The 26,588-nt window shown below is 35.2% G+C and overlaps 1 protein-coding gene across 1 annotated transcript in view; it reads right to left on the reverse strand.

The window, feature by feature from the left end:
- The window catches only part of LOC128553234 (E3 ubiquitin-protein ligase RNF213-like), a 63,072-nt gene extending 36,484 nt beyond the window's left edge, over positions 1 to 26,588 (reverse strand). The window contains exons 1-7 of the mRNA XM_053534359.1: positions 26,544 to 26,588; positions 24,587 to 24,910; positions 11,723 to 13,101; positions 11,313 to 11,353; positions 10,214 to 10,372; positions 4,444 to 4,661; positions 441 to 712 (exon numbers count right to left, since the gene is read on the reverse strand). Coding sequence (XP_053390334.1) covers positions 441 to 712; positions 4,444 to 4,661; positions 10,214 to 10,372; positions 11,313 to 11,353; positions 11,723 to 13,101; positions 24,587 to 24,890 — 2,373 coding nt within the window. The 5' untranslated portion in view covers positions 24,891 to 24,910; positions 26,544 to 26,588. The remainder of the gene's footprint in view (positions 1 to 440; positions 713 to 4,443; positions 4,662 to 10,213; positions 10,373 to 11,312; positions 11,354 to 11,722; positions 13,102 to 24,586; positions 24,911 to 26,543) is intronic.

Genomic DNA, 26,588 nt, shown 5'->3' on the forward strand with positions numbered 1-26,588 from the left:
TTCATCATATCAGTGACCTTCACCCATACTGTGAAATCATTAATACTTGTGGGGAACTAATTTTCATGAATTTTGCGGATGTAGCAATCCATGAAATCAAATCTCAACAAATGCAGAAACATCTACTTTAACCTTAGAAATCCACATATTTAAGCCCCCATAAAATACCCATTTTTGCAAAAGTTAGAACAAAATCTTATGACAATGAAATTACATGACCCGAGAATCCATTGGAAGTATAGATGACAGAATGCAAACAAGGAAAAAAATAGCAAAATTTGTTTGTGTCTGTTAATGAGAGGTAATGACAACACCCCTCATGTCCCTCATCTGCTACAGCAGAATTCTAATACATGTATATACATTTCTGTAGCAATATTGAATGGATTTCATGATCCCAAAGGACAGCAGTTTACTTGAAGTATGAATAACTCACTTACATCTGACATAAATGTTTCTTCCTTGTCCCAGCATTTGCTGTCATGGTAATAGATTTTTTTCAAGCAGACCATGAGGAATTCTAACTGTTCAAGAACCTCAGCCAAAGTGAAAGCACTATGACTGTCAGTCCGCAATAAAGATGCTGTAAACAACTGCACAGATTTCTTTGCATGCTTCATCAATTCCTTCCTCCAATATAAAAAATCGAAAAACTTTTCCCGGTATGATGTTGGTACTTTTTCAACAAATCCATCATACTGATGCCACTCATCTAGAAAAAAAAAATTGATGAACTTAAATAATATTTATAAACTTTCACTTAACTAAAACTGAAATTTTATGTATACTTCCTGGAGCATACTAAGCTTATGTAAGCATATAAAAGTCACATTATAAGTCCTCAACAACCCAACCCTTGTGTTATCTTTTAAAGCATCAACATGGTAAATAATATTTTTTATAATTTGACTTAGTGCCATAGCCTTTTACCTTGAGTGACCCAGTTTCAAAACTGGCTTTCATTTCATAAAGATGATCGTTCTGGTCAGATTTTATTTGTATCAGGTAATTATATGGGGAGGGTTTGACAGGACACTAAGACAAAGAAAACAAGAATCTCTCTTTTCTTAAACTGTGTTGACTGGATGGATTGGAGTGGATAACATTTCAGGGTAACAGAATAAAAAGACACAAAATAAAACAAGAGGGCCATAATGGCCCTTCATCGCTCACCTGTTATCATTGCACTTAAGGACAAGAAGGTCAAAAAATCATAATCAAGATGAATCAAAAGAAATATGAGAAAATACATTTCAAATTTTCTTAAAGTTACTTCAAATAAAATTATTTTCAAATCAGGCCAGTAGTTTCATACATGAAGCCCAAAGGTTCTAAGTCCTCAGAAAATATACTTAAGTCCAAAGGACAGGAACAACAAATGGAAGAAATTTAACCAAAAAGAAAAAAAAAATTCTTACAAGGTACAGATATGTCAAAATACACCTAAAAATTGGAGGTACCATCCATGTTGTACCACAGAAAAGTGGTCTCGGTTTTTCCCTACGCCCAATAATAAAAAAGACAAGGTCAAAGTAGCTAATTCTGGCCCTTTCAGAGGCCATCACTCTGGAACCCATAATGGAATCTGGCCAGTTCAAGAAAGGAACAAAGATCTTATGATGATTCAAGTTGTGTGCAAGTTTGGTAAAAATCAAATCATAAAGCTGCTATTGTGCAGACAAGGTCAAAATTGCTAATTTTGGCCCTTTCAGGGGCCATAACTCTGGAACCTATTAAGGGATCTGGCCAGTTCAAGAAATGAACCAAGATCTTATGGTGATACAAGTTGTGTGCAAGTTTGGTTAAAATAAAATCATAAATGAAACCAATATCATGCAGACAAGAAATTGTTGACGCACTGACGGATGGACGGACGGACAGACTGACGAAGGGTGATCACAAAAGCTCACCTTGTCACTATGTGACAGGTTAGCTAAAAACACGAAAAAGTAAAATTTATAAAAGAAATGCTGCAATGCCAAAACACCAGGTTTTTAATGTTCGCAAAAAAAAACATTTTTCTGTTTTTGGAATAGTGACCTCGAACCCGGGACCCCTGGCTTACAATGCAAGTGCTCTACTGATTGAGCTAACTGGCTGCCTGACACCTTACGTGACCCAGTCCATACCGTGACATATGATTCCTCTCAAAACACGAGGGTGCAGTCATGATTTAGTTTAGTGTAATGCCCTAAATATGATTGATTTTATGAAGGAATGTTATAAATACTATAGGTATTATGGCACTACTTATCATGTCCAAATAATAAAATACAGTTCCAGATTATCTTCTTTATTTTTCTTCAGTGGAAAACCACACAGCTTAAAGAATAACACGTTCGTCAAAGGTTATCCTGACATTAACAACTAAAGTACATATATTTAAAAGAGTATCAAATTATTTTCTGGTGGAGAACCACAATGTTATCACTTGGAAATCCAAATCTATCTTTTTTTGAAACCTACTGCCTTGAAAATATATTTGCTCTCAACATACAATAACTGACCAATTAAAATGACCCTCATTGTGAATGTAATTAACACTATAAACCAATCAAATTCAAGAATGCGTATATGGTAATAAAATTACAAGTATTTAAAATATTAACAAGTTTTGACAGCAATCAACACCTTATCAGTCAGGAAGTCTTAATATTTAAATTATCCAGAGGATCACAATGATCTTATAAATACATTTAGAATGAAATATGTAAAAAGAAGCCTTTTAGCACATTCTCAACTATCAAAGATTAAAGTGCATAAATGTGTCGAAGTTGAGACAACAATAGAGTTTTGACATCTGTCATGAAAACATAAAGAATTTTCATTATTTAAAATTTTAGCAACATAAACTTATTGAATAATTAATCCTTATTGTACTTTCTATATTTAAAAATATACATTTTTGTGATAACTGATTTTTAACGATGTTTCACTGCACAACATTAGTTTATACTAATTTGTTTTAGCTCGACTGTGATGAAAGCATCAAGCTTATTGGAATAACTCTCGAGTCCCCTTCCTGGAAAAACCAGTACTGGTGTCATATTAGAAGTCATGGTCGTGACCCCAGTGAGGCTCAAACCCACGACCCCTGGAATCAGCCGCTGACACCTTTATAATCCACTAGACCACCGCTCCCCTCAGTCATGATTAATTTTGGTCATCATAAGAATGGTAAACATGAAAAACCCAGGCTAAATATAGATAGATTTTTTAAACTTCTACTTTCATTTTCAAAATGTTAAAAGCAAGGCTCTGACTGGCTAGCGGAAGGGTAGTCAGAACGAGGCTATCATTATAGCATGTCTTCAGATCCAAAGCGTAGCTTTCATTGGAGATGTTCTTTAGTCAGACTGTACAATCCCAGCCTCTGTCTCAATAAAAGCTATACAAATTAAAGAATAAGTGGACCAGAACTAATGATACTTAATAGAAACATTTTTCTTCTTTTTTTAGTAACAGTGATCCCAAACACAATCTAAAGTCAGTTCTTATATAAGCTTGCTAATTACACCAACTTTGATGACAGTAAGTCAATCCTAACTAAAAAGCAAAAGAAAAAGAATGTGTGCATAAAGTGGTCCCCTTTGTAGCCAAAGTAGTTACAAACACACTCAAGGTTACAGAAATGAATTCTGCATATTTATTTGTAGCTGATGTAACTACTAATACTTCTGTTAGCCCCAAAGTTTTGTTGTTGGTTTTTTGGTTACATTGGCTTAGTGCATATGTACTATAAATGGAAGGCATAAATTTACTAGCAAATTAAGTGAACTGCTATCCCCAGCTGAACTAGATATAAGTTTTACCCCTGAAAAAGCATTGTATGTAATATATATAATTTCAAAGAGCCATAAACCCTGCAGTCCTCAACTGATTTGAATGAAACTTGTAGAGCAGCATTAGCAGCTAATTTTTCTATCATGTTCCATTCAAATCCTACCAACCATATTTGTGATATGACTCCAGACAGACAGAAAATGGAATAAAACACTATTTTTGTAATTTATATACATGTACAATGGGCCATAAATCTTGCCATGCTTATGTAATTTAACCGAAACTTGGCATTTCCCTACAGCAGTTAACATTCTATAATGTTTTATTTAAATAGTCCACACAATGTCATAGATATGGTTTGGGATGGAGAATGCCAAAACTATATTTCCCTCACCTTTTGGCAGGGGATAACAAGATTTTTCTATGATTTGACGTAGTAACCTACTTTTTGACCTTAGACCCCTAATTTCAAGCGTGACCTACATTTCATGAAGACAAAGTTTAATATTCTGACTAAGTTTGATACCAAACAGGTAGAAAATATGGTTTCTTTATATGGACCATCAACCATTATCAATCTGGTTTAGGTTATTTAAAAAGCAATATTTCTTTTATTAGTATTATAACTATTTTGAGGACTAGAATACATTAAATAGTTACCCATAGTATTGTGTTTGAGTCTTAGTATCAAAACTCTGTTGGCATCTTGGCCAGCCTGGTTGTTTTTTAAGTAATGTTCCCATCTGTAGGGTTCATCTTTCTCAGACTTTTCTGGTTTCCATATACAATATTTATATGGAATAGCTGCACCAAACACGACAAGTCTTGCTGGTACTTTCATATTGTAATACATTTCATAAACTTTGTCCGACACCATTCTGTAAAAAACAATTCACACTTAATTTTCATCTATTTCACTTCCGTGTTAAATTCAATATTGAAATAATTCAAAAAGATAGATATTTTTAATATCCTCATTTATTTCAGTTCGACAAAAATTTTATAAGGCCAGAGTTCTTTGATTTTTCGTTAACTCAGACCCGCTGACCCTATTTTCCGTCATTTTCGAAAAAAAAAAATTGAAATTTCAAAAATTTCAAAATTATTTTCGGGCGACGATCGATGTTTTGCTGCATTCTGACAAGGACAAAGTCAATATTCGTCAGCGCATTATCTGTCAGTGTCATATAGGCACAATTTCCGCTCAAATGGAAGCGTCTCCCGTACATAAACAAAAAACTTGAGTGAAAATTAAGATTGTCTTTGAACGATTTATGCGCGATGGAAAAGCGGAATATTTGGTTTGTGATCTAGTATATAGACAATAAAACAACGAAAAACAAGTTCTGTAAAGGCCAAGAAGATGAAAGCTAGAAAAAACTTAGCGAAACGGTTACGGTCAGTAACGGTGTCTCAAAATGTTAGAAAAACATAGATTTACCCGACGTAAATAACAACGGCAACATTGAATGTGAATTTGACATGCCTTTGGCAGTTATATATTACATCGGGATGAGGTATAGGAGCAACAAAGTGCTGCCAAACAAAGGAGTCATCCATTTCAGATTTTGGGGGGGTTTTTTAGCAGGAGGGAAAGGGGCCCAGGCCTGTGATTTGGAGCAAAAACAGCCCGGTGTTTCGGCAAAGGGGAATAAAAAACCTGATGTAAAGTCAGTTTTTGGGGAAAACTGCATAATTTAAAAGATATTTTCTGAGGGAAGGACCCTATTATGAAGGGGATAAAACCCTGTGATATGCTTATGAAGACATATATATATTACAAGTTGCCTGATTGGAGGTATTTATCTATATATTCCATTGCATACAAATCCTTTTCAGGGACCTATCTAGCTACTTATGCTTTCAGTCATTTTCTGACCATCGAATATAAAATAAAGAGTGGCCCGACTTTAAATCACTTGCCCCTAACCACTGTGGGATCAAGCCCCACTCAGGTCATCATGTGAAAAAGGTATCCAGCTGGCTGATGGAAGGTAGGCCGTTCTACCCAGATGCCAATTCTTGCCTGAGATGATGCCCAGAGGAGTACCTGGGGTCTTCCTGCACCATTTAAGTCTGGAAAGTCACCATATGACCTATAAAATTGTGTCAGTGTGACTTATAACACAACAAATAAATATTAAAATGTATTAAATAAAGATCTTGGTCAGAAAAGTTTATGAATTAAAAATAAAAGTATGCACATGCTAAAAATGAAACCAGCCGATCAGACCATTGAAAATTGCTATTCAATCATCAATTTAATACTCGCCAGAGATGTTATGACCAAGGGCAAATAGTACCCATGCCCAAGAGTGATTTTGTTAAAGTTTTTGAAATCATCAATTTTACGTTCAAGGTAATAAAAAAGTTAAACACAGAATGGTAATTTTCTTAATATTACATGTTAAATGCGTATTAAAGTAGTGTTAAAATCCTTTCAGGCAACACATTTGAAGTGATCACTTATCGTCTGTTGTTTTAGTAAATTTTACTGCCTTTTTATTTTTATTTTTTTTCCCCTCCTCCTGTCAACATTTTTCTGCCCAAAATCCGAGTAACAAAAAATAAAAGAACTCTGGCCTAAAGAGATACAGCAAAATAAAGACAGCCATGTATCACCAAATTTCAATCTGAAGCTAGATTTCATTCAACCATTCTGACCAAATTTCATGCAGATCAGGTAAAAAATGGCTTGTGGAGCATTAACTAGGTTGTTCTATAATTTGCCCTATAGTGTTTTCCCCTTCTTTGGAGCTCTAACTAAATGTCATAGATACAAACATACTGATCTTTAAATGAAAATCAATACAAAAGTTCCTGAATAAAGAATCACTAAGCCAAAATGTTGGATTTTCTGTAGAGATCATACAAGAGTTCTTCACATACTTCGATTTTTGTAAATATAATGGGAAGTGCACGGGTAACAAGTTAAAATGTAAATAATGGACTCTGTGTCTATGAATCACTGGAATGAAATTGAATGTCAGCCCATCTTAGTGATAATACTGATGGACAGTGAATGCCAATGACTTCAAGTGATGCAGAAAGGTATTCAGTTGGTAACTGAAATTTCCTATCGATTGAAATCCTCCCAAAACTTGTAAAATTATTGCTGAAATCTGGACAAAGCTCACTGTCTTTGCCATTTGCCTGATGCTAAAAGGGCAAATATAAAAGCTCTGCTGTAAGTAATATTTCAACCACTGCCGTAAGTTCATACTCTCAACATGAGCTGTCCGCTCAATCATTTGAATTGTCCCAGAAACAGGAATTTTACCCAAAATGTTAAAATATCTATAATTTCATCCAGTATCGGCATTAGTTTGGAGATAACAACTTGCATGCAATACTTAAACTAGGATTCTTTAAGTCAAAACAGGGGCATAATTTGTCAAAACAAATGTCAAAGTTATGGGACTTGATCTTGTGAGGTTGGTTATTGACCTAGAAAAAGTAAAAATAAGTTTCAAAGCTATATGCCTTGAAATAATATTATAGCTATAGCCTATAAGTACTTGCATAAAAAACTTTAAACAGGGTGTAATGCCTACCCTAACTACAATGTGAGTAAAATAGCTCGAACTATTCTTCCAATACCCAAGCTAAAAACTAGTCAGAGAAATCTGGGCAGTTTTGACTGATTAACAAGAGGGCAAGAATGTCACAATAAATTATACACCCGCCATGTAGATGTTACAGTAAAACATATTCTGTATAAGTTTGGAAGATAAGCCCAAACAATGACATATCCAACTAGAAGATGCTCTTGTAAAAAAGCACATGTCTCCCCAAATGCATAGTCGTATATGCAAAATGTTAATAGGGGACAGGAGCAAAAGTCAAAGAAACACTGATGGCTGGCTGCAACAGGGATAACCTACTTAACATGTCCAATCAACCCACTAAGTTTCAACATTCTGGGCTTAGTGGTTCTCAAGTAATGAACTCAAAGATACAGTTTTCCATGTTCGGGGCTCCTGTGACCTTGACCTTTGATCAAGTGATCCCAAAATCATTAGGGATCATCTACTCTGCATGTTCAATTATCCTATTAGGTTTCAAAATTCTTGGTTAAGTGATTCTCAAATTATTCATTGGAAAGAGTTCAGCCCCCTGTCCCCTTACATTGCAAATATCAAATGTATACAACTAATGACGCTATGTTCGAGTTTCATTACACATGTAACAAAAGAAACAAGATATATATTTAAATGCAGCTGAAAGAAAGCAGATCATTTGCTTACAGCTTAAAAGCGCTAAACACCTTGATATTAAATGTGCACTGGCTCCCACTCTGGTTCTAAGCGCCTTCTCTGTGTCGCTGGCTCCTCATCTTGGCCAAAAATACACAGAGATGGTAGTAATCCGCTAACAAATTACATAGATATACAGTAATAAGACATTCTTTTCAACAACATCCCAACGATGACTTTGAAATATCTGACTTGTGTAAATTATGGCAAAATACATGAACATATGTCTACTTTCCATTTAATTTGGTCCTATTTCACAACTTTCAAAAGTTCTCACATCCAGAAATGCCTTCGCTCAGCAGATCGACCTGCATACATAAGAAGTTTAACCAATTCTGAGTAGAATAGCATTTCCCCTTTTTTGAAATAAGGACCTTAATTTGTTACAGAAAGTAACAAGAGTGGCATACTGTCACAAAATACGCCTGTCAACGAATTTGGCCTAATTCAAGGGCCATAATCCAAGAGTGCCTAGGGCGATTTGGGTGATTATCGAACTTGGCCGAGATATTTTGCTCACAAACATTGTCAGCAAGTTTGGTGAATATCGGATGAAAACTGTTCGACTTAGAGAGCGGACAAGGCTAAATTTGCAGATTTCGAGTAATTCAAGGGCCATAATCCTAGAGTGCCTTGGGCAATTTGGCTGGTTATCCAACATGGCTGAGATATTATGCCCAAAAATATTATCTGCAAGTTTGTAGAAGATCAGATGAAAAGTGTTGGACTTAGAGAGTGGACATGGCTAAATTCGCAATTTTTCAAGTAATTCAAGGGCCATAATCCAAGAGTGCCTGGGGTGATTTTGCTGGTAATCGAACTTGGCCCAGATATTATGTCCATGTATATTGTCACAAAGTTTGGTGAAGATCAGATGAAAGGGCGAACAAGGCTAAAATTGCAATTTTTGAGTAATTCAAGGGCAATAACTCAGGAGTGCCTGGAGTGATACTGTTGGTTATTGAACTTGGCCGAGATATTATGCCCACAAACATTGTCACCAAGTTTGGTGAAGATCAGATGAAAACTATTTGACTTAGAGAGCAGACATGCTTTTGGATGCCGACTTACCGCCTGCCCTCCACGGGTGTTCACATAATACACCCCGCTCTTTCAGAGACGGGAGTATAAAAATTAAACTCATTCTCTGTCTTTTTTTATATTTTTCGTGTAGTTCTGGTCATAAGCGCCTCCTCAGAAGTATTACTGGCTCTTTTTCAACTCACCTCAATAAAGAGTGGGAGCCAGTGTTAACAGCCCGTGTAATAGGTTGTTGATAACTGGCAAAGATAGTCGTCTGAAGTTATATTTTTGCGCCTTTTGATTTGGTACATGGCAATGCAGATAACAAATATATGAGCCACGCCATGAGAAAACCAACATAGTGTGTTTGCAACCAGCATGGATCCAGAGCAGCCTGCGCATCCGCGCAGTCTGGTCAGGATCCATACTGTTCGCTTTCAAAGCCTATTGCAATAAGAGAAACCGTTAGCGAACAGCATGGATTCTGACCAGACTGTGCAGATGCGCAGGCTATGGTCTGATTCCATGCTGGTTGCAAACGCACTATGTTGGATTTCTCACGGTGTGGCTCATTATGTATTTGTTCTGCTTTCTTCCCTCAATTTACTTTGAGATAAATAATTTATTAAAGTTAACTTTATGCATAGTGAAGTAAGAAATAAGTACATGTACATGACTGTTCAGTATTTATATCACAGTTAATTTCAGTCTTGAAGCACTCCAAGTGGAGATCATAAAAGCAATAATAATTATTACCAATACATTCAAACAGGGGACAGAGCAAATCATTATGTTAAACTTCTCTTAATATGATATTATAATTTATGTTTGCTTGCTGCTGTGTCACATAGCTCATCGAAATGAATAAAATTATATAAAAATCTCATTTCATAAAAAAAAAATGAAGGAAATGCACTATTAAATCTAGCAACAAAACGGTGATAACCGAAAAATTTGTACATTGCTTCCTACCGGTATGTTTATTTTCTATACTGAATATGGCTTTTTGTAAACAGAATTATCAATCTAGCCAAAACTTGTCACTGAATATTGCTGAAATTAGATTTTTATTAGGCAAAAGTGTACCTTCTACAGAGTTTATCAAACTGAATCAAAATAATAATTGCTTAGAATTTAGTAGATACAAATACCTTTTTGTAATAAAAACTCTTGATAAGTCATCCCAACCACCCAGTTCATCCTTTCCAAGACGTAGAATAAGTTTGTGCTTTGCAGGATCAAATTTGAATTCTTCACTAACAAAAACGTGAAAATGTACATGTACCATTCTCTCTGCAGGTTTCTGGGTCCTGAAATTGATTTCAAAAATGTTAATTTCTTACCAGTGAATAAATTTATTACAACAACAATTGTTACTGTCTTTCTAGTTCAATATGATATTAAAACATCTGACATATTATATAAATCCAAAAAGATATCTTAAAATCAGCTTGAAATGCGCGGATCTCTTTGAACATGGGCAAATACCTCAAAAAAACAAGCACATGGACCTATACATTTTATTTCACCATATCATAGGCCATATGTTTATTTAACACTTTAAGAACTTTCATTAAAATCTACATTAATTGTATAAAAGATTATATTAGCGGAAGCGTTATCAAAATTGTTATTTTCCCAAAGACTTCCATTATGAAAATTTGTGTGATGTCATAATTTTTCAAATCAGTCAGGCAAAAAATCAAACACACAAATCCTTTTTTTTTTTATTTGCCGAATTTTATAAGTATATTATGAAGCTTTGAAAAACCAGTGTTTAATCTAATTCATCATTGTAGAAAAAAAATTTATCGGAACATGCAGAACTACCTTAATTTCAGTCACTGTGCAAATTCAAGATGATTCGATCATCAGTTATTTCAACATAATCTCCTCTTCTCATAATCTTGATGAATTTAAAACTGTTGACCATGCACAATGGCACGATGGACGACAGACACAGGGTGATCACAATAGCACACCTTGAGCAGTTAGTGCTCAGGTGAGGTAAAAAGTGACTATAGCTATGAATCAAATTTCAAATGAATGATCTTTACTAAACATTACCAAAATATCCCTGAAACTGACTTCTGACTGCAAGATTTTTTTCTCATGTTTTTATTTCGATGTAAATGAGATGTGGAACCAAAATTTGTAGTTCTGTTTGGCGCCATATAACCTATACTGTGTTGGTGCGCCATAAAACCCAAATCAAACAAATCAAATCTTTCATTTTCTTTCTTTACTTACCCAGTTTTGGATGACTCAGCTTTCTGTGTTTTCAGTTTATTCTAGAAAGAAAGTAAGAACAATATTAACAAAGTGTTCAGAAAAGTACTTTACATATTTTACATATTTTACTAAGCCTCAAATGCAAATTAATTTGACTGTTACTGTTAGTGTAAGATGCTAGGATTTCATATGCAGCTTATAAATACAATATCACCAATAAGCTTGTTAATAACATAACCATGGTAATATAGAAGTAGAAAGCCATAGAATCAAAGACAAAAAACTTACTTTACACCATTTAAGAAATATTTAACATGGCAATTTTGCTGGGAAAACAAACATGCAAAAGGTCAAAAATCATATGAGCATTATCTCATTTGTATTTGCTTATAAAGGTAAGGTAAACTAATAAACCACATGTTTTGTACCTCATTTTCTTTTCTCTCCTTTGCTGTTTTTTCATCATCAATTTTTTTCTGTTTACTTCTTGTAATCATGGGTTCATCAACATTTGTTCCAGTATCATCATCAACATTATTGTCAAAGTCTTTGTTTTTGTCCTTGGTTGTCAAGTCTGTGTTTTTAGTCCCCTGACTGCTGTCTGTGCCAGAATCTTTACTAAAACTGAATAATCCTGCACTGCCACCAGGTGCTTTAATCTGACATGAATTATCAAAGTCTTTCATCCCCCAAGATTTAGCTTCACCAAAGACCGGTTCGTTGTTTGCAGACTTGGTTAAGTTTGTCCCTGGCTCACCAGTTTTCTCTTTAGTTTCTTCTGTTAACGGTTTACCAGTTAAAGTAACTTTTCCTCTCTTTTCTGATGTTTTGTCTTCTTTTAAAGACTTGTTATTCTCTACTACAGGGTAGCTTGGATTCACCTCCTGATGTTTAAGCTTGGCTGCCCTTTCTTTACGCATCCGCTTTTTATTTTTCTTTTGTTTTCTGTTCCGCTTTCTGTGACTTGTTTGTTTTGACACTGGCTTAGATTTCTCTGCTGTGCCTTCCCCACTACCTACTGTAAGTCCTGACTGGTCACTGTCACTACATTCTGAATCACTTTCAGAGTCAGAAGATTCAGGATCCAGCTTAGTTTCCTCATTAGTAGGCACATTTCCCTGACTTACATTTCCAAGAACAACCTCTTTTAACTGTTCTGACAGCTCTGTGTTTGTACTTGACATTGGCAAATTTGAATTCTCTTTCTTGACCTTTCTGCTTTCATTGTTTTCATCTTCTGTTCCACTTCCATCTACTGGCTCAACATCACTTAAAGAGTTATCACTATTTGCAGTGTTTTCTCGTTCATTGTCATTGTCTTTACTAGGTTGAAAAACTTCAGATGTTATCAATTTGTTTTCTGATTTTCCTGTTTCTTCCATCGGTACATTTCCATTTTGATCACCAGAATGATCCATCCTGTTTCTTCCTTCAGTGTTCATGTCTTGTGCACACTCTTCTTTTACACCACTATTAGAACGGTCTGGTATTTGATTGCCATTAACGGATGAAACACCTGTCATACCACTAGTTTCATTATTTCCAAATGACTGTTTCTCTGTTTTAGGCAAATTGTTTCCACCAGCAGAGTGTTGTGATCCATTCAAATTTCTCGCAGGAGTTTCAAGTCCCTTTGATTCTTGTGTTCTGTTATCATCATCTACCGCCAGATCAGTTTCCGTTTTCACACTGTTATCACTATCATCATTTTTCTTCTGATCCATTGCCCCAGAAACCTCCACTTCTTTTTCTTTATCTTGTTTATTGTCAGCTGTGTCTGTTTCTGTCTTTATGGCTGAAGTCCGATCTGTCAACACAATGAAAACCAAATCTGCCACTTGTTCATTTAACAGAATATAAATAATATAGAATTATACAGGAGACATAGTATAGCCAAAGAGCTTGTATCAATTAAAAATGTATTCAAAGGTTTAAATTATGAAAGGCCAAAAATGCCACTGAATTTATTTTGTAAAGAAGGTGTATTACCATATAAACATGAAGTTTCATTTGCCAAAATATTCAAAGATTTTATTGTATCTAGACAGTATTATAAATCTATTCATGTTTCAACAGGTATTTTAAATCTGTTAAAAGATCAAACAAGAGGGCTGTGACAGCCCAATACATATCACTCATCTGACTCAAACTGGTACATGATTTCAACACTTGGTAGAAGTCCTCTACATAATGCCAAATATCTAAGCTCCGGGCCTTGAGGTTTTAGACAAGCAGATTTTTAAAGTTTTTTACATAAGTCTCTGGAAAACAACTGATACCCATAAAGAGGCCAATTCTGATCAGAGTGGCATGACCTGAACAACATTGGTAGAAGACCATAAGACAATGTTACAGAACAAAATTATGTCTAAGCTCTGGGTCTTTCAGCTTCAGGCAAAAAGATTTTTATAAAGTTTTTCTTGTATAAACAAGTGACCCTTAGCAGTGCAAATTTTAACCCTTAACGCATGATTTTAACAAAATTGGTAGATAATTACATGATGCCACAAGCCAAATATCTAAGCTCCAAGCTTGATGTTTTAGACAAGAAGATTTCTTAAAGCCCTGCTCCGCGACTATTCAAATTCTTTTGTGTGTATGCAACCCATGATTACAATAGGTAACAGTTAACGGCCAAGTGCCACACATAAGCACGCAAAACCACAGGTATTTCATATAGAATTTTCTATAAAATACACTCTATTTTGACAGGCGTCACTGTTCATAGTCAGGATTTTCATGCTTTTTCAATGACAATTCAAGGTTAAAAGGTAGGATGGGAGCAGGGCTTAAGTTTTTGTTATATAAAGTAGGTAGGAGTCAATCTGAACCCCAAAGACAGAAGTTGAACAATATTGATCAAGGATCATCACAAAAAGCTACAAGCCAAATATCTAAGCTCAAGGGTTTGACATTTAAGAAAAGAAGATTTTAAACAGACTGACTGTTTCCTATATATATGTAAGTCTATGTAAAACAAAATAAGCCCAGGGCAGGGCTAATTTTGACCCCAGCAGTATGATTTCAATAAAATTGGTAGATGTCTGTTTGTTTTGGGTTTAACGCCATTTTCATCATTATTTCAGTCATATTATAATGGCTAGCAGTTAACGGGGATCGAACTCGCGACCCTGTGATCCGCAGACCAACGCTCTCCCTACTGACCTAAGTGGGCCTTGGTAGTGGACCACTTCACAATGCTACATGCCAAATATCTAAAGCTCAATTAGGGTATTACCATTTGTGACAAGAAGATTTTAGTTTTCCCACAGAAGTTTATGTAACACAACTGAACTCCGAGGCAAGGCAATTTTTGACCCAAGTGCCATAATTTAAACAAACGTGATAAAAAGCACATCATAATGCTACATGCCAAATATCTAATCTCTAGGCCTTGTGAATTTAGACAAATAGAAACTATGTGATACAATCTATAAGATCCTTTGGAAGCATAGAATGCAACTGTGCAAAATAATAATTTAGCAGACTCAGTTTGATTGAGTCTACGTAAAACAAGTGAACACTGCGGTAAAGCCAATTTTGTCCTTACAAGCTTGAACAAGCTTGGTAGAAGACCACTACACAATGCTATAAGCCAAATATATATTATTACGCTCTAGTCCTCAAGGTTTCAAACACGAAAAATTAAAAGTTTTTCTTCTACAAGACTATGTAAAACAAGTGAATCCCAGGGCAGGTGAACTTTGACACAAAGGGCATCATTTGAACATCCTTAGTAGAAGACCACTACACAATGCCATATATGCCAAATATAGAAACTCTAGGCCTTGAGGATTTAAACAAGAAAACTCATTAAGTTTTTTATACAAGTCTATGTAAAGCAAGTGAATCCTGGGGCAGGGCCAAATTTGACCCTCTCAACAATGGCTCAAATCAGAGCTTTCCCAGATACTCATGAAAACTGACAGAAACTTGCAGGGTGGTTTTCACGTATACAGTAGTTAAAATTTCCACTATGTTTTATTCAAAAACTCTACAGGCTGAGAACAAACAGCCAGATGGAAATGCCAAATCGATATCCCCCGCTTTTGAAGGGGTATAATAAACAAGTGTACAAAGCTTCCATGCTATTACCAAGCTATTAAAGTATTCAAAAGATGACAAAACCTTATACATATTTCTTATAAACTCAGACAAGCTAATAAATATAATAAAATGCACTTTTATTGGAAGGAGAATTACAATGTAACTTGGGTAGGTCTTTTAGGCTGTTCTTTTTAGATGTTTGAAAGATTGACAGCGTAACATTTAATTTGATTTTGGGATACTCTTGCAAAGAAAATTGCAAGATACTGTAAAATGTAACTTTTTATGCTTTTGTTTTGTATTTAAAAACATTTTTCACAGTATTTCAGTTATGTAACAGTTGCAAGTTAGCCTAACCAGTGTTCCTAGATTATGTACCAGTACCAATCTGACTAAAGTACATCTCCTATTATGCTATGCTTAGCATCTGAAGACGTGTTATTGATAGCCTCGTTTTGACTACCCTTCCGCTAGTCAATCAGAGATTTACTTACAACATCTTGTAAATCTATATTTAGCCTGGGTTTTCCATATTTACAATTCTTATGATGACCACATCGCGACTACGCCCTCGTGTTTTGAGAGAAATCATATGTCATGGTAAAGACTTGGTCACGTATAGTGTTAGACAGCTGATTAGCTCAGTCGGTAGTGCACTCGCCCTACAAGCGAGGGGTCCCACGTTCGAGCGCTGGACTGACTGCACATTTTTCTTACTCTTTGACATTGACGCTATTTTGATGGTTCAGCCAAATGCTTGTTGAAACAAGTTGTCTGATTTGTTCAAATAAAAATAGATTTGCGAAAACAACAAGAGCTGTCACGAATGGTGACAAATGCCCCCGCAGCACCTTGACCTTTGACCTAGTGATCCTAAAGTCAGTAGGGGTGGTGTACTCAATAAGTACTATCAGCATGTGAAGTTTGAAGGTCCTGGGTGCAGTGGTTCGCGAGTAAAGTGCCTTCATTCAAAAAGTTAACGTTGGCCCCTGTGACCTTGACCTTTGACCTGCTGACCCCAAAGTCAGTAGGGGTGGTGTACTCAATAAGTACTATCAGCGTGTGAAGTTTGAAGGTCCTGGGTGCAGTGGTTCGCAAGTAAAAGCAGGGCTCCAGATAAGATGCGTATTAACGTAAATTACGCTTTGAAATAATGCATATACGCATGTGCGATCATTTTTAAGCGTATAAAAACGTATAAGAAATTACAGAAACTCCTGCAATGACTTTTTACTAGCGTAAACAAGATCTGAATCATCTAAAGGCTTTACGTAACAAAGCACGGTCAGCATTAATTCTCCCACACAGAACGTACACACGCATTGAATGGTACTTTATAAGTTAAACTATATTATAGTAGTAGCAACTTGACCTCGACGGATGACCTTAGGCTGATTATTCATATCGATTATTTCATTGTAGAAATCAAGGGTGCTTAGGGTATCCGTGTATATTTATATGGAATTAATTTGTAAACATTGCAGTATCAAAGTATGTAAACTTACATTTGATCAGGTAAAACGTTCCAATACACTAATTTATATTTACACAAATTTATATTTCTCTTTTCTCGTGCAGCTCGTGTTTTACGTATACTCCTTTTCAATAATAGGTTGTGCCTCATTATGTATTATAATACAAAGGTCAACCATCGGGGTCAAGTTGCGTCCACTATATATATACCCAATGCATTCGTAAATCAAATAGTTGGGAAACAATATTGATGGTACGATAGTGTATTTTAAAGCGGTGTCGATTTAAAATGTCAACCTCCAGTGTAAAGTAAACAACAAAATGTCTCTTTCTAAGATTGTAAAAAGTGAACAAACACTACGCATCTTTAAACCAACAAGAACTATCATTAAAACATATTTAAAGCTATATTGAGTATTCTATTGGATTCAGTAGCGGTGTTTTAAGCCAAAGTAAGCCAAGGGAGAACAAAAAGCAAAACACTTGAATGCTGAATTGAAACTGAACTGCAAACAAATTCATGGGTGTTGCACCAAATTAATAAATATGTTATAAAACCGTTTTCTTTTTTTCACATTTACAAATTTTCAGGAGTAAAATTACTCCTAGTAAATTTCAGATTTTACCATTTTACTCATTCACAAAAATTATGATGAGTAAATACTCATAGGCCAAAAAAATTATCTGGAGCCCTGGTAAAAGGCCTTCATGCAAAAAGTTAACTTTGGCCCCTGTGACCTTGACCTTTGACCTGGTGACCCCAAAGTCAGTAGGGGTGGTGTACTCAATAAGTACTATCAGCATGTGAAGTTTGAAGGTCCTGGGTGCAGTGGTTTGCAAGTAAAGTGCCTTCATGCAAAAAGTTAACGTTGGCCTGTGACCTTGACCTTTGACCTGGTGATCCCAAAGTCAGTAGGGGTGGTATACTCAATAAGTACTATCAGCATGTGAAGTTTGAAGGTCCTGGGTGCAGTGGTTCGCGAGTAAAGTGCCTTCATGCAAAAAGTTAACGTTGTGATGAACGAACTAACAAACGAACGGACGAACGAACGGACGGACAGTTGTAATCTAATATGCCTCCCTTAGGGGGCATAAAAATAGCAATATTGGAAATCTAAAATAAACAGAAGACAAATGTGAATGGGTCATTCTCAGATCTTCGTTTAGAAGATAAAATACTTTAGTTAGATTGGTACCAGACTTACCTGTTCTCCACAAGTAACTGCCAACTTCTCTACAAAAATAAGAGCTTTCAGACTCAATGTCATTTATCAAAATACGCCTTACCAGGGGATCAATCTCACAACCCTATGATCCATAGACCTGAGCTCTCCCTAATTGACCTTACGCCAGTGTTGATTGACAGGTTCCAACTGACCAATCAGATAACAGAACTGATAAGCCTTGTTGTTAGCCGCCATTTTGTCCGTCAAACTTAGTGCCGGACTCGCCAGTCAAAGAATATAAATACCACCGAAAAATCGTCCAAAATGGTAAAAAGGTGATGTTACGACACCTTTACATCAGACACAGGGAAGAGAGTATAATACTAGAGCGCTTCCCTTTTCCAAATCCACTCCCAGACCTCGAATATTGTCAACGATGTATCAGGCTCTGTGGACGTCCTCAAGAATAGTTGATCTTAAAAGTCTTATAAGAGTGTTTAAAAGCAAAGCAATTCGACTTAGCACTCATTGTGTTATAACGTTTTAATTATTTCATTTAAATCAGTGTAACATTCTATGAAAATTAACTTTCTTATTTAACAAAAGTGCCTAGTATTCTTTATTCAATAGTAAAAATATTCCATCAGTTACCAGAGTAACTGGTATGTACTGATAAAACACAAGTATTTGATATTCTATATTATTTGAATGGTAACGTGTAAATATTATGCCTTAATGTACCGGAAACATGATTTATGCATTTTTTAAGGTTTACATCAATCTCCCACTGGTGTATGTTAAGTCATACCTGGGTGATAATACAACAAATAATAAACATGATAAAAAACTATGATTAATATAAGATTATTTTTAATGAGTCTAATCAACAATTTTCCAGGCGCTCAAAGTTTTGACTTAGCACTCGGTGTGTGCTTTCGTTCTAAATTTCATTTTAATAGACAGCGTAAACTTCGTCTAAAATTCCAGAAAAATAGCATATTTCGTATAAAGAAGATAATGTTCTTAAACAAAAAATTATACATTCATTCTGTATACTTTATAAAGAAATTTGGTAGGCTCAAACATTGTTTTAAGCTGCGATGCACCGGTATATGTCTTGAAATATGAGTATGGACTATATCATCTTATTTATTTATCATTTACACGTTTTAATTCTAATAAGAGAACTTTCTTTACTTATACTTAAAACACATCATGTCTAAGTATTAGACATAAAATGCTATGTATCTGAATAATGTTGAACAATGATATGAGCATCTTAAATGAGTAACGTTCCGGTATTTCGAAATCCGACGTTTCTTAAATGACACAAGTGACAATTTTTACATGTAAATTACCTTATTTAATTTATCTAATTATTTTGAAATAGGATTCAGAATCCACAGTCTGATTTCAACCTTAAATAATAAAAATCAATGTTCTAGTCTGCTTAATATAGTCATACCCTACATGATTTCCGGGAGATCGAAATTTGACGTTTCTATAATGAAAAAGAAACGGACAATTAAAAAAAAAAACCCACAAAATCAGCCAAAATGGTTTCAGAGATTTCCGTCTTTTTTACGTGTTTTCCGCTCGGCCCCCTGCCTTGTTTAGTTTTCCTCATACTCGGTTGCAGTTCCCGGCTTTTAACAACAACGTATCGTTGTTTTTTGTAGAATTTATGTTTCGCTACAGAACATCCACTTATTAACGATTGTGTTTTGTCTTTTCATTTTAGAAATACGTATGAATTGAGGTAGCGTACGCCGAAATCAACTAGAATGTCCGGCAAAATATTTCTGCCGTCGCCATTTGATTCCTTTGTTTGTCGGGCCTAGCATGAATTGTTCCCCCTGAAAACTGGTAGGCGTGGCTACAGGCTATCTGGCGTAAGGTCAATTAGCTAATCAGGCAGGCTTTTTTGTGCCTTTAGATAGGTATAAGACACATTTGGCCTCCTTGGAAATCATGTAAGAATTGCTAGCATTATTCCTAGATTTGCAAGAAGTCCCAAATGCACTTTATAATACCTGGTAGTCTATGTGCACAAAAATAGCATTAAATCCTTTAAAACACTAAAGTCTTAATACCTAAAAATGCTATAATATTCCAAACATGCACAACTTCAAATACTTCTATTTCCCCTTCCTGGTAATAGCACTGTTTCAGCCATAAACAGCTCTATTGGAAATTCAGGGCTTTTTCTAGGGTTTTTGGGAAAAAGACCCCTGGTCAAATTGGGAATTTTTAACGCGGTAAATTGTCAAAATTGGGAAAATTTATCGACAAATCAAGCAAGTTTTTAACAATTAATTATATTAATTTAAAACTTCAGTTTCAAGTTTAACTAGTAGACATTCAAATGAATTAAATTTCTATATTAAGAATTTGAGAATTTATTTTTTCAAGATTGGTCTCCAAGTTGCTGATACTATACTGCAAAAATAAAATACAGACCCACAGAAACTCTTCATTTGTCAAGTTTAAAGTTTTGTTTACAGTAAAAATAGCTGATTTCAGTTGGGAATTTTTTCTTTGGATTGGAAATGTTTTGCTCCAGATTGGGAAAAATGGAGCATATCTGGCACTGGGAATGGGGCCCGAAGACTGGCCCCATGAGACAGGTGGAAAAAAGCTCTGTTTGAAATATATATACTGTGAAATCATTTATATTCGAGGGCGACTAATTTTCGTGGATTTCGTGGTTAAGTCAATCCACGAAATTTAATCCCAACGAACAAGTAAAATTCCCATTCATTTTATGTTAATAAGTTGAAATCCACAAATTCATATCCCCAAATAATTATAGTTTTGACCAAAACCACGAAATTTCATGCCCACGAAATAAAATGATTTTACAGTCACGGGTACTAAACAGTGCCTGCGGCACTGCCTGTGCCGACGAGGATTGAAGGCACTTCGCTTCCTGTACCGCAGGTACTTCGTCAATGTTTACAAAACGAGCGAGATCGGTGAGTGATTTTTGTCATTTTTATCATTTTGTAACTGCATGAAGCATTTTTTCAAAAATCGGGGAATGTAGCGGGGTGTAAATGTATCTTATCTACATATCCATACTTAAATTTGTGGCAAAAGATCAATTTCCTAGAAACGTAAGGACAAATAAGTTGGGAATGAAACGTGATTTTTTTCACATCAGTGACTGTTTAGACTCATTTCTTTTCGCTGACCAATACGATGCCGTCTCTGCCGTCGTAAGTCATATTTATAAATGACATGTGATCTGCTAAAACATAAAATGTGTCTAGAAAATTCCGAATTTGAACGTTATGCCAATTTTGAAAAAGTGCCGCAGGCATTTCGACGATGCCGCAGCCCCTTCGAGGTGCCGCAGGCACTTCGAAAAGTTTCATAAATTTGGCCCATAACTAACCAAATCTCAAATAACTCGCATTCGTACGATTATATTTTATATTCACAAATATAAAAAGTATAGCAATCGGTTTATCTTCGCGGGTAATCTTAAACTCTAGTACGCGATTGTTCCGGTCAGTTTATTTCCCAAATATTATGCTTTTTGAAAATTGCCTTCTCTGTCCATCCTATGCTGCCCGATATGTTATTCTTTTTTTCAAAGTTTTATTTGCAGGAAACGAATAGGTTTTTACGTACATGTAAAAATTCTCCCGTTTGATCGTTTATGAGCTATACTTATTATGTTCTCCATTTTTCTGAAAACATTTTTACAATATAGGCCTATATTTTTTTTTTTTTTGTAGATATACTTAATATTTCCAGGAAACGTTAGGCTATTAAAATAACTACAGAAAATTTCAACATCAATATAGTTTCTGATTTTATACCGAAATACAATGTAACTGTCTAGCTAGTAAATGTTAGCTGTCCGCAATGGGCTCTTACACAAATGGTATCGAGATTGTAATGTAAATCATCGCAATATTTACAGGAAACTTCTGACTATTGAGACTCTTATTAGAAAACTTCGCTTTATCACGATAATTTCTTGAAGTATCTCGACAGCTTATATATTGTAACCTGCCTTTCTTATGGCAGAGGTTATAATGCTGTAATTCGGTCAAAAATGTGCTTCCGTGGTGTAGTCGAAAGAAGTCTCTAGTAAATAGATCCTAATTTTTCCATTTTTTTCGCGCATTTGTGCGTAAATCGGGAGCCAAATGAGCATTACTTCACTCGTGGAATGAATTTTAAATAAAATAGGACACTTTTCATGCTAATACTCGCATGTTTTCGAGTTGTTTTACGTGAAAACAAAGTAGGGTTTTTATTCTGCTGACCGCTTTCTGAAATGCGGCAATATGAGGGTACCTGACTTCAGTTGACTTGCATTTCACTGCATACTATTAAACATCCCTTTTTCTTTTCGTTTTCTCGAAGGAAATGTACGGGTATCTTGTGGAAAATAGGTCTACGACGGAGTGAAAATCTAGAAACTGTAACAAAATTGTTCTGGAGTAGCTGAATTTTATCTGAAAATTTTTATTGGTATATAGCCTATACCACCATAATGGATTGATATTTAAAGCGTTACAAAGGTTTGGTCCCTTTTATTTTACAACTATAAAGTCAATTTACTACAGTATCATGGGGGCATTTAGTTTCCGCCCTTCTGTTTCTCTGTTCTTCCACTTGTCTAGTTTCAGCCAAATTTATGTCCCGATACTTTTTGAAAGTGCCTGCGGCACCTCGAAGGGGCTGCGGCATCGTCGAAATGCCTGCGGCACTTTTTCAAAATTGGCATAACGTTCAAATTCGGAATTTTCTGGACACATTTTATGTTTTAGCAGATCACATGTCATTTATAAATATAAATTACGACGGCAGAGACGACATCGTTTGGGTCAGCGAAAAGAAATCGAGTGTAAACAGTCACTGATGTGAAAAAAATCACGTTTCATTCCCAACTTATTTGTCCTTACGTTTCTAGGAAATTGATCTTTTGCCACAAATTTTAGCACGGATATGTAGATAAGATACATCTACACCCCGCTACATTCCCCGATTTTTGAAAAAAATGGTTCATGCAGTAACAAGATGACAAAAATGACAAAAATCACTCACCAATCTCGCTCGTTTTGTAAACATTGACGAAGTACCTGCGGTACAGGAAGCGAAGTGCCTTCAATCCTCGTCGGCACAGTCAGTACCGCAGGCACTGTTTAGTACCCGTGACAGTAATCAGTTTGACTTGAAAGTATCTAAACCAAAATGATAGTACATTATTTCAAAGTTAGAAATCTTCATTCCTAAAACATATTTACGGTACAGGCAATTTTTATGGGCATGTAGTGGGAAGAGAAGCAAAGAATATTTTTTGGCCTTAATACTGGTATCTACATTGTCTAATGATCAGAAATCATTTTAGAGAAATCAGCACACTTTTTTATAATAATAATAAAGACTTTATATTAAGAGGCAACGAATTCAGGTAAAAACCCGATCTTCCAAACGAGCCTCTTCATAATATATACATTTTTTACAAAAAAATAAAAATATAAATAGCAATATGAAAAAAGTCATGGTACACTACAAAGATCATTACATTGTTAACAAATTAATGACATTATATATACAGTATGTAGGAAGAAAGTGAAGATGTAATCTAAAAGTATAGACAATGTTTACACCTGTGACACTTTCCAGTATGCTAGATATTTCTGTTTGAAAGAATATAAGGTTTTTGCATTTCGAACTTCAACAGGTAATTCATTCCATATTTTAGGACCAGAACAGTCGACTTTTCCTATAAAATTCTGTGTTTGGTTTTGGCAAGTACAAGTTCAGTTTTGGGTCAAGTGAACTTAGGTTTACTGTCTTTACTTCATGTAAAAATGAAAACTTTGTGTTCAAGTATGCAGGACATATATTATTCAGAGACTTCTAAACTGGTATTGCTTTTTTGTATCTGACTCTGTCAGGAAATTTCATCCAATTCAGAACTTTAAATAAATTTTCCAAATTTAATGTTTTTATAGATTAAAAACAAAGAAATAAGACATGAAACAAAAGTCCTGTCTTAACAGTAACAATATTCAGTTATAGGTACTTTCACACAAATAGGTACTTTCTCACAAAAAAACTTCTATCCAAAACTACTCATTAACTGAATATAAAACAAGCATTAAATTGGGGGATAAGTGTAAAACTCTAATGTACCTATGTTATACAAAATAAAGGAGATACAAGCAAACGTTTTAATTTTCTGAAAATCAGTTGTACAAACTATAAATAGCTTCCTTTTTTAAACTTAAATAAAGCAGGTTAATATTTAGAATGTATTGGTATTTTTTAAAAATACACACCACAATCAAGTTTCAAATGTAAAGTAAAGAGGTGGTCTGATAGTCTACAATCAAAATTTTCAGAAAATTTATCTACCTATCAGCAGTTGACTAATACTAATTTGCTTGATAAAACTGACTTTTATTGGACTAAAACATTTGTTCTAGGCAATATCACCAGGCTGAGCCTGCATTAATAAAGAAGTTTACATACATACTTATTCCTCACACATATATCCTCAAGACCTGCTGTACAACACATCTGACAAACTTCTGAAATAGGTGTACATCACAACAAAGAAATAAAATATTTTATACATACTGTCTGTAACTGACTGTATAAGACTGTGCCCACATTCCATGCAAAATGATGAATCTGATTCAAGTACCGCATTACACTGAGGACACACAACTGATACACTGGTAAAGAGTGATTGATCAACTTTGGTCCCACACTTTTTACAGAATCTCTGACCTGGTACCAATTCTGACCCACACAGGGCACCATCCTTACGTTTACCACTGCAATTTACCACAGTGTCCTTCTCATCACTCATTTTGGCTCCACATTCTTCACAGAATTCACCATCACCCTCTTTGCCACAGCTGGTGCTTGAGCACCTCATATTTTAGTCTTTTTGTATCTCTGGAAAGTAAAAGAAGAGGAAACTAGAGATAAAAGGAAAGCCGTACTGACAAAATCCTTCAAAAACATGATCGGTATCACATTTATATGATAGTAGTACTCGGAATCAATTTTTTCTAATTTAAAAATATTTTTCACTTGTCCATGGACAAATGAGATTTAAAAATCTACTAGTCCGCAGTCAAAACTTACTTGCCCAGATTTTCAATGAAACCCATAATAATTCTTTATTTTGGACAATAATCTACAGGTAGTACCATCAGCAAACTTAGTAAAGTGTAATACTGTAACTGTTTCAAAAAATAAACTTCCAACACTTTTGCTCGTGTTCGTCGGCGAGGCAGTCGAACATTTAAACAGAAATGCCCAGAAGACTGCCCATCATACCATGTAAAGCCATATAAAAACACACAAATTTAATTAAACTTTCTGACTCGTACTAGCGAGATCTTTGTGCTTTGACTGTTGACTTCCATTTTTCAATAGCTCTCCATTCTTGTCATACTTTTAAACAGTGTTACCATCAAAATAGCTTCTTAAATTTCATTGAGAAAATGTACTTAAGTCCACCACGTGCAACTGACATTTTCCATACATACAATGGCGACTTAAAAATAAATTTTTTCTGCCAATAATAAATACAGTTTCTAATAAGTGTAGTTTCTTCTTGCCATAAACTACATTTTCTTCCCACATTTTTAGTAGCAATTATGGTGACTATCGACAGCGAGTGCAGAACTTTTTTATACATATTGTAGTCTGTTGTATTTCAACAAAATTTGCAACATTTGCATGAAGCCCTATCATTATCTATAAAATTAAAGTCATAAGAACACTGCAACATCTACATTTACAGTTCAGTACAACTAAATTGTCTAAAATCTAGGCTCTTAACATTTATCTTCAAAAAACCAGGCCATCGGTAACACGGATGGTTGCTCCCGGAAATTATGGTAGCATAAGGGGTTTTTCAGTCACAGAGGTTACAACATGTTAAAGAGAAATGTGGCCAGCAAGAGTTGTGGTTCTTTAACACCGCATTCCCTCTCACTGATCTCTATGAATATGTAAATTCCAGTTATGCCCCAGATAATTCAAAAATGGGACCACCAAAAGTTACAGTTCCTTGTCACTGCACTCCCTCTCACTGATCTCTATCAATATTATAAAGTATGAAGTCAATACCTGACGTATATATATAAAACCTTACCTTCAACTTAAGCCCAGTTAAGGTTTTCAAAAGGGAGATAATTCAAAAATGGGACCACCTAGAGTTATGGTTCCTTGTCAATGCACACCCTCTCACTGAAGTATCAAATCAATACCTTAAAACAGAATTTGATTATGCCCCGGACAAGGTTTTCAAAAAAGGGAGATAATTAAAAAATGGGACCACCCAGAGTTACAGTTCTTTGTCCGACACTGCACTTCCTCTCAAGAACTCTATCACTGTATAAAGTTACAATATGGTAATTCTTTTTAAGTTATCCTCCGAACAAGTGTGACAGATGGATGGATGGACAGATGGATGGAAGAACAAGGTTGTGACTATATGCTCCCCCCTTCGGGGAGCATAAAAATATATGTACTGCTATTCCAGAAACTCTTTAGAAATAATAATAATCTTACATACCTATATTAATCTGAAAATCACAAAAAAGCCTGTTAAAATTCTTAA

The sequence above is a fragment of the Mercenaria mercenaria genome, unplaced genomic scaffold (assembly GCF_021730395.1).
Source record: "Mercenaria mercenaria strain notata unplaced genomic scaffold, MADL_Memer_1 contig_3614, whole genome shotgun sequence".
NCBI classification, from domain to species: Eukaryota; Metazoa; Mollusca; class Bivalvia; order Venerida; family Veneridae; genus Mercenaria; species Mercenaria mercenaria.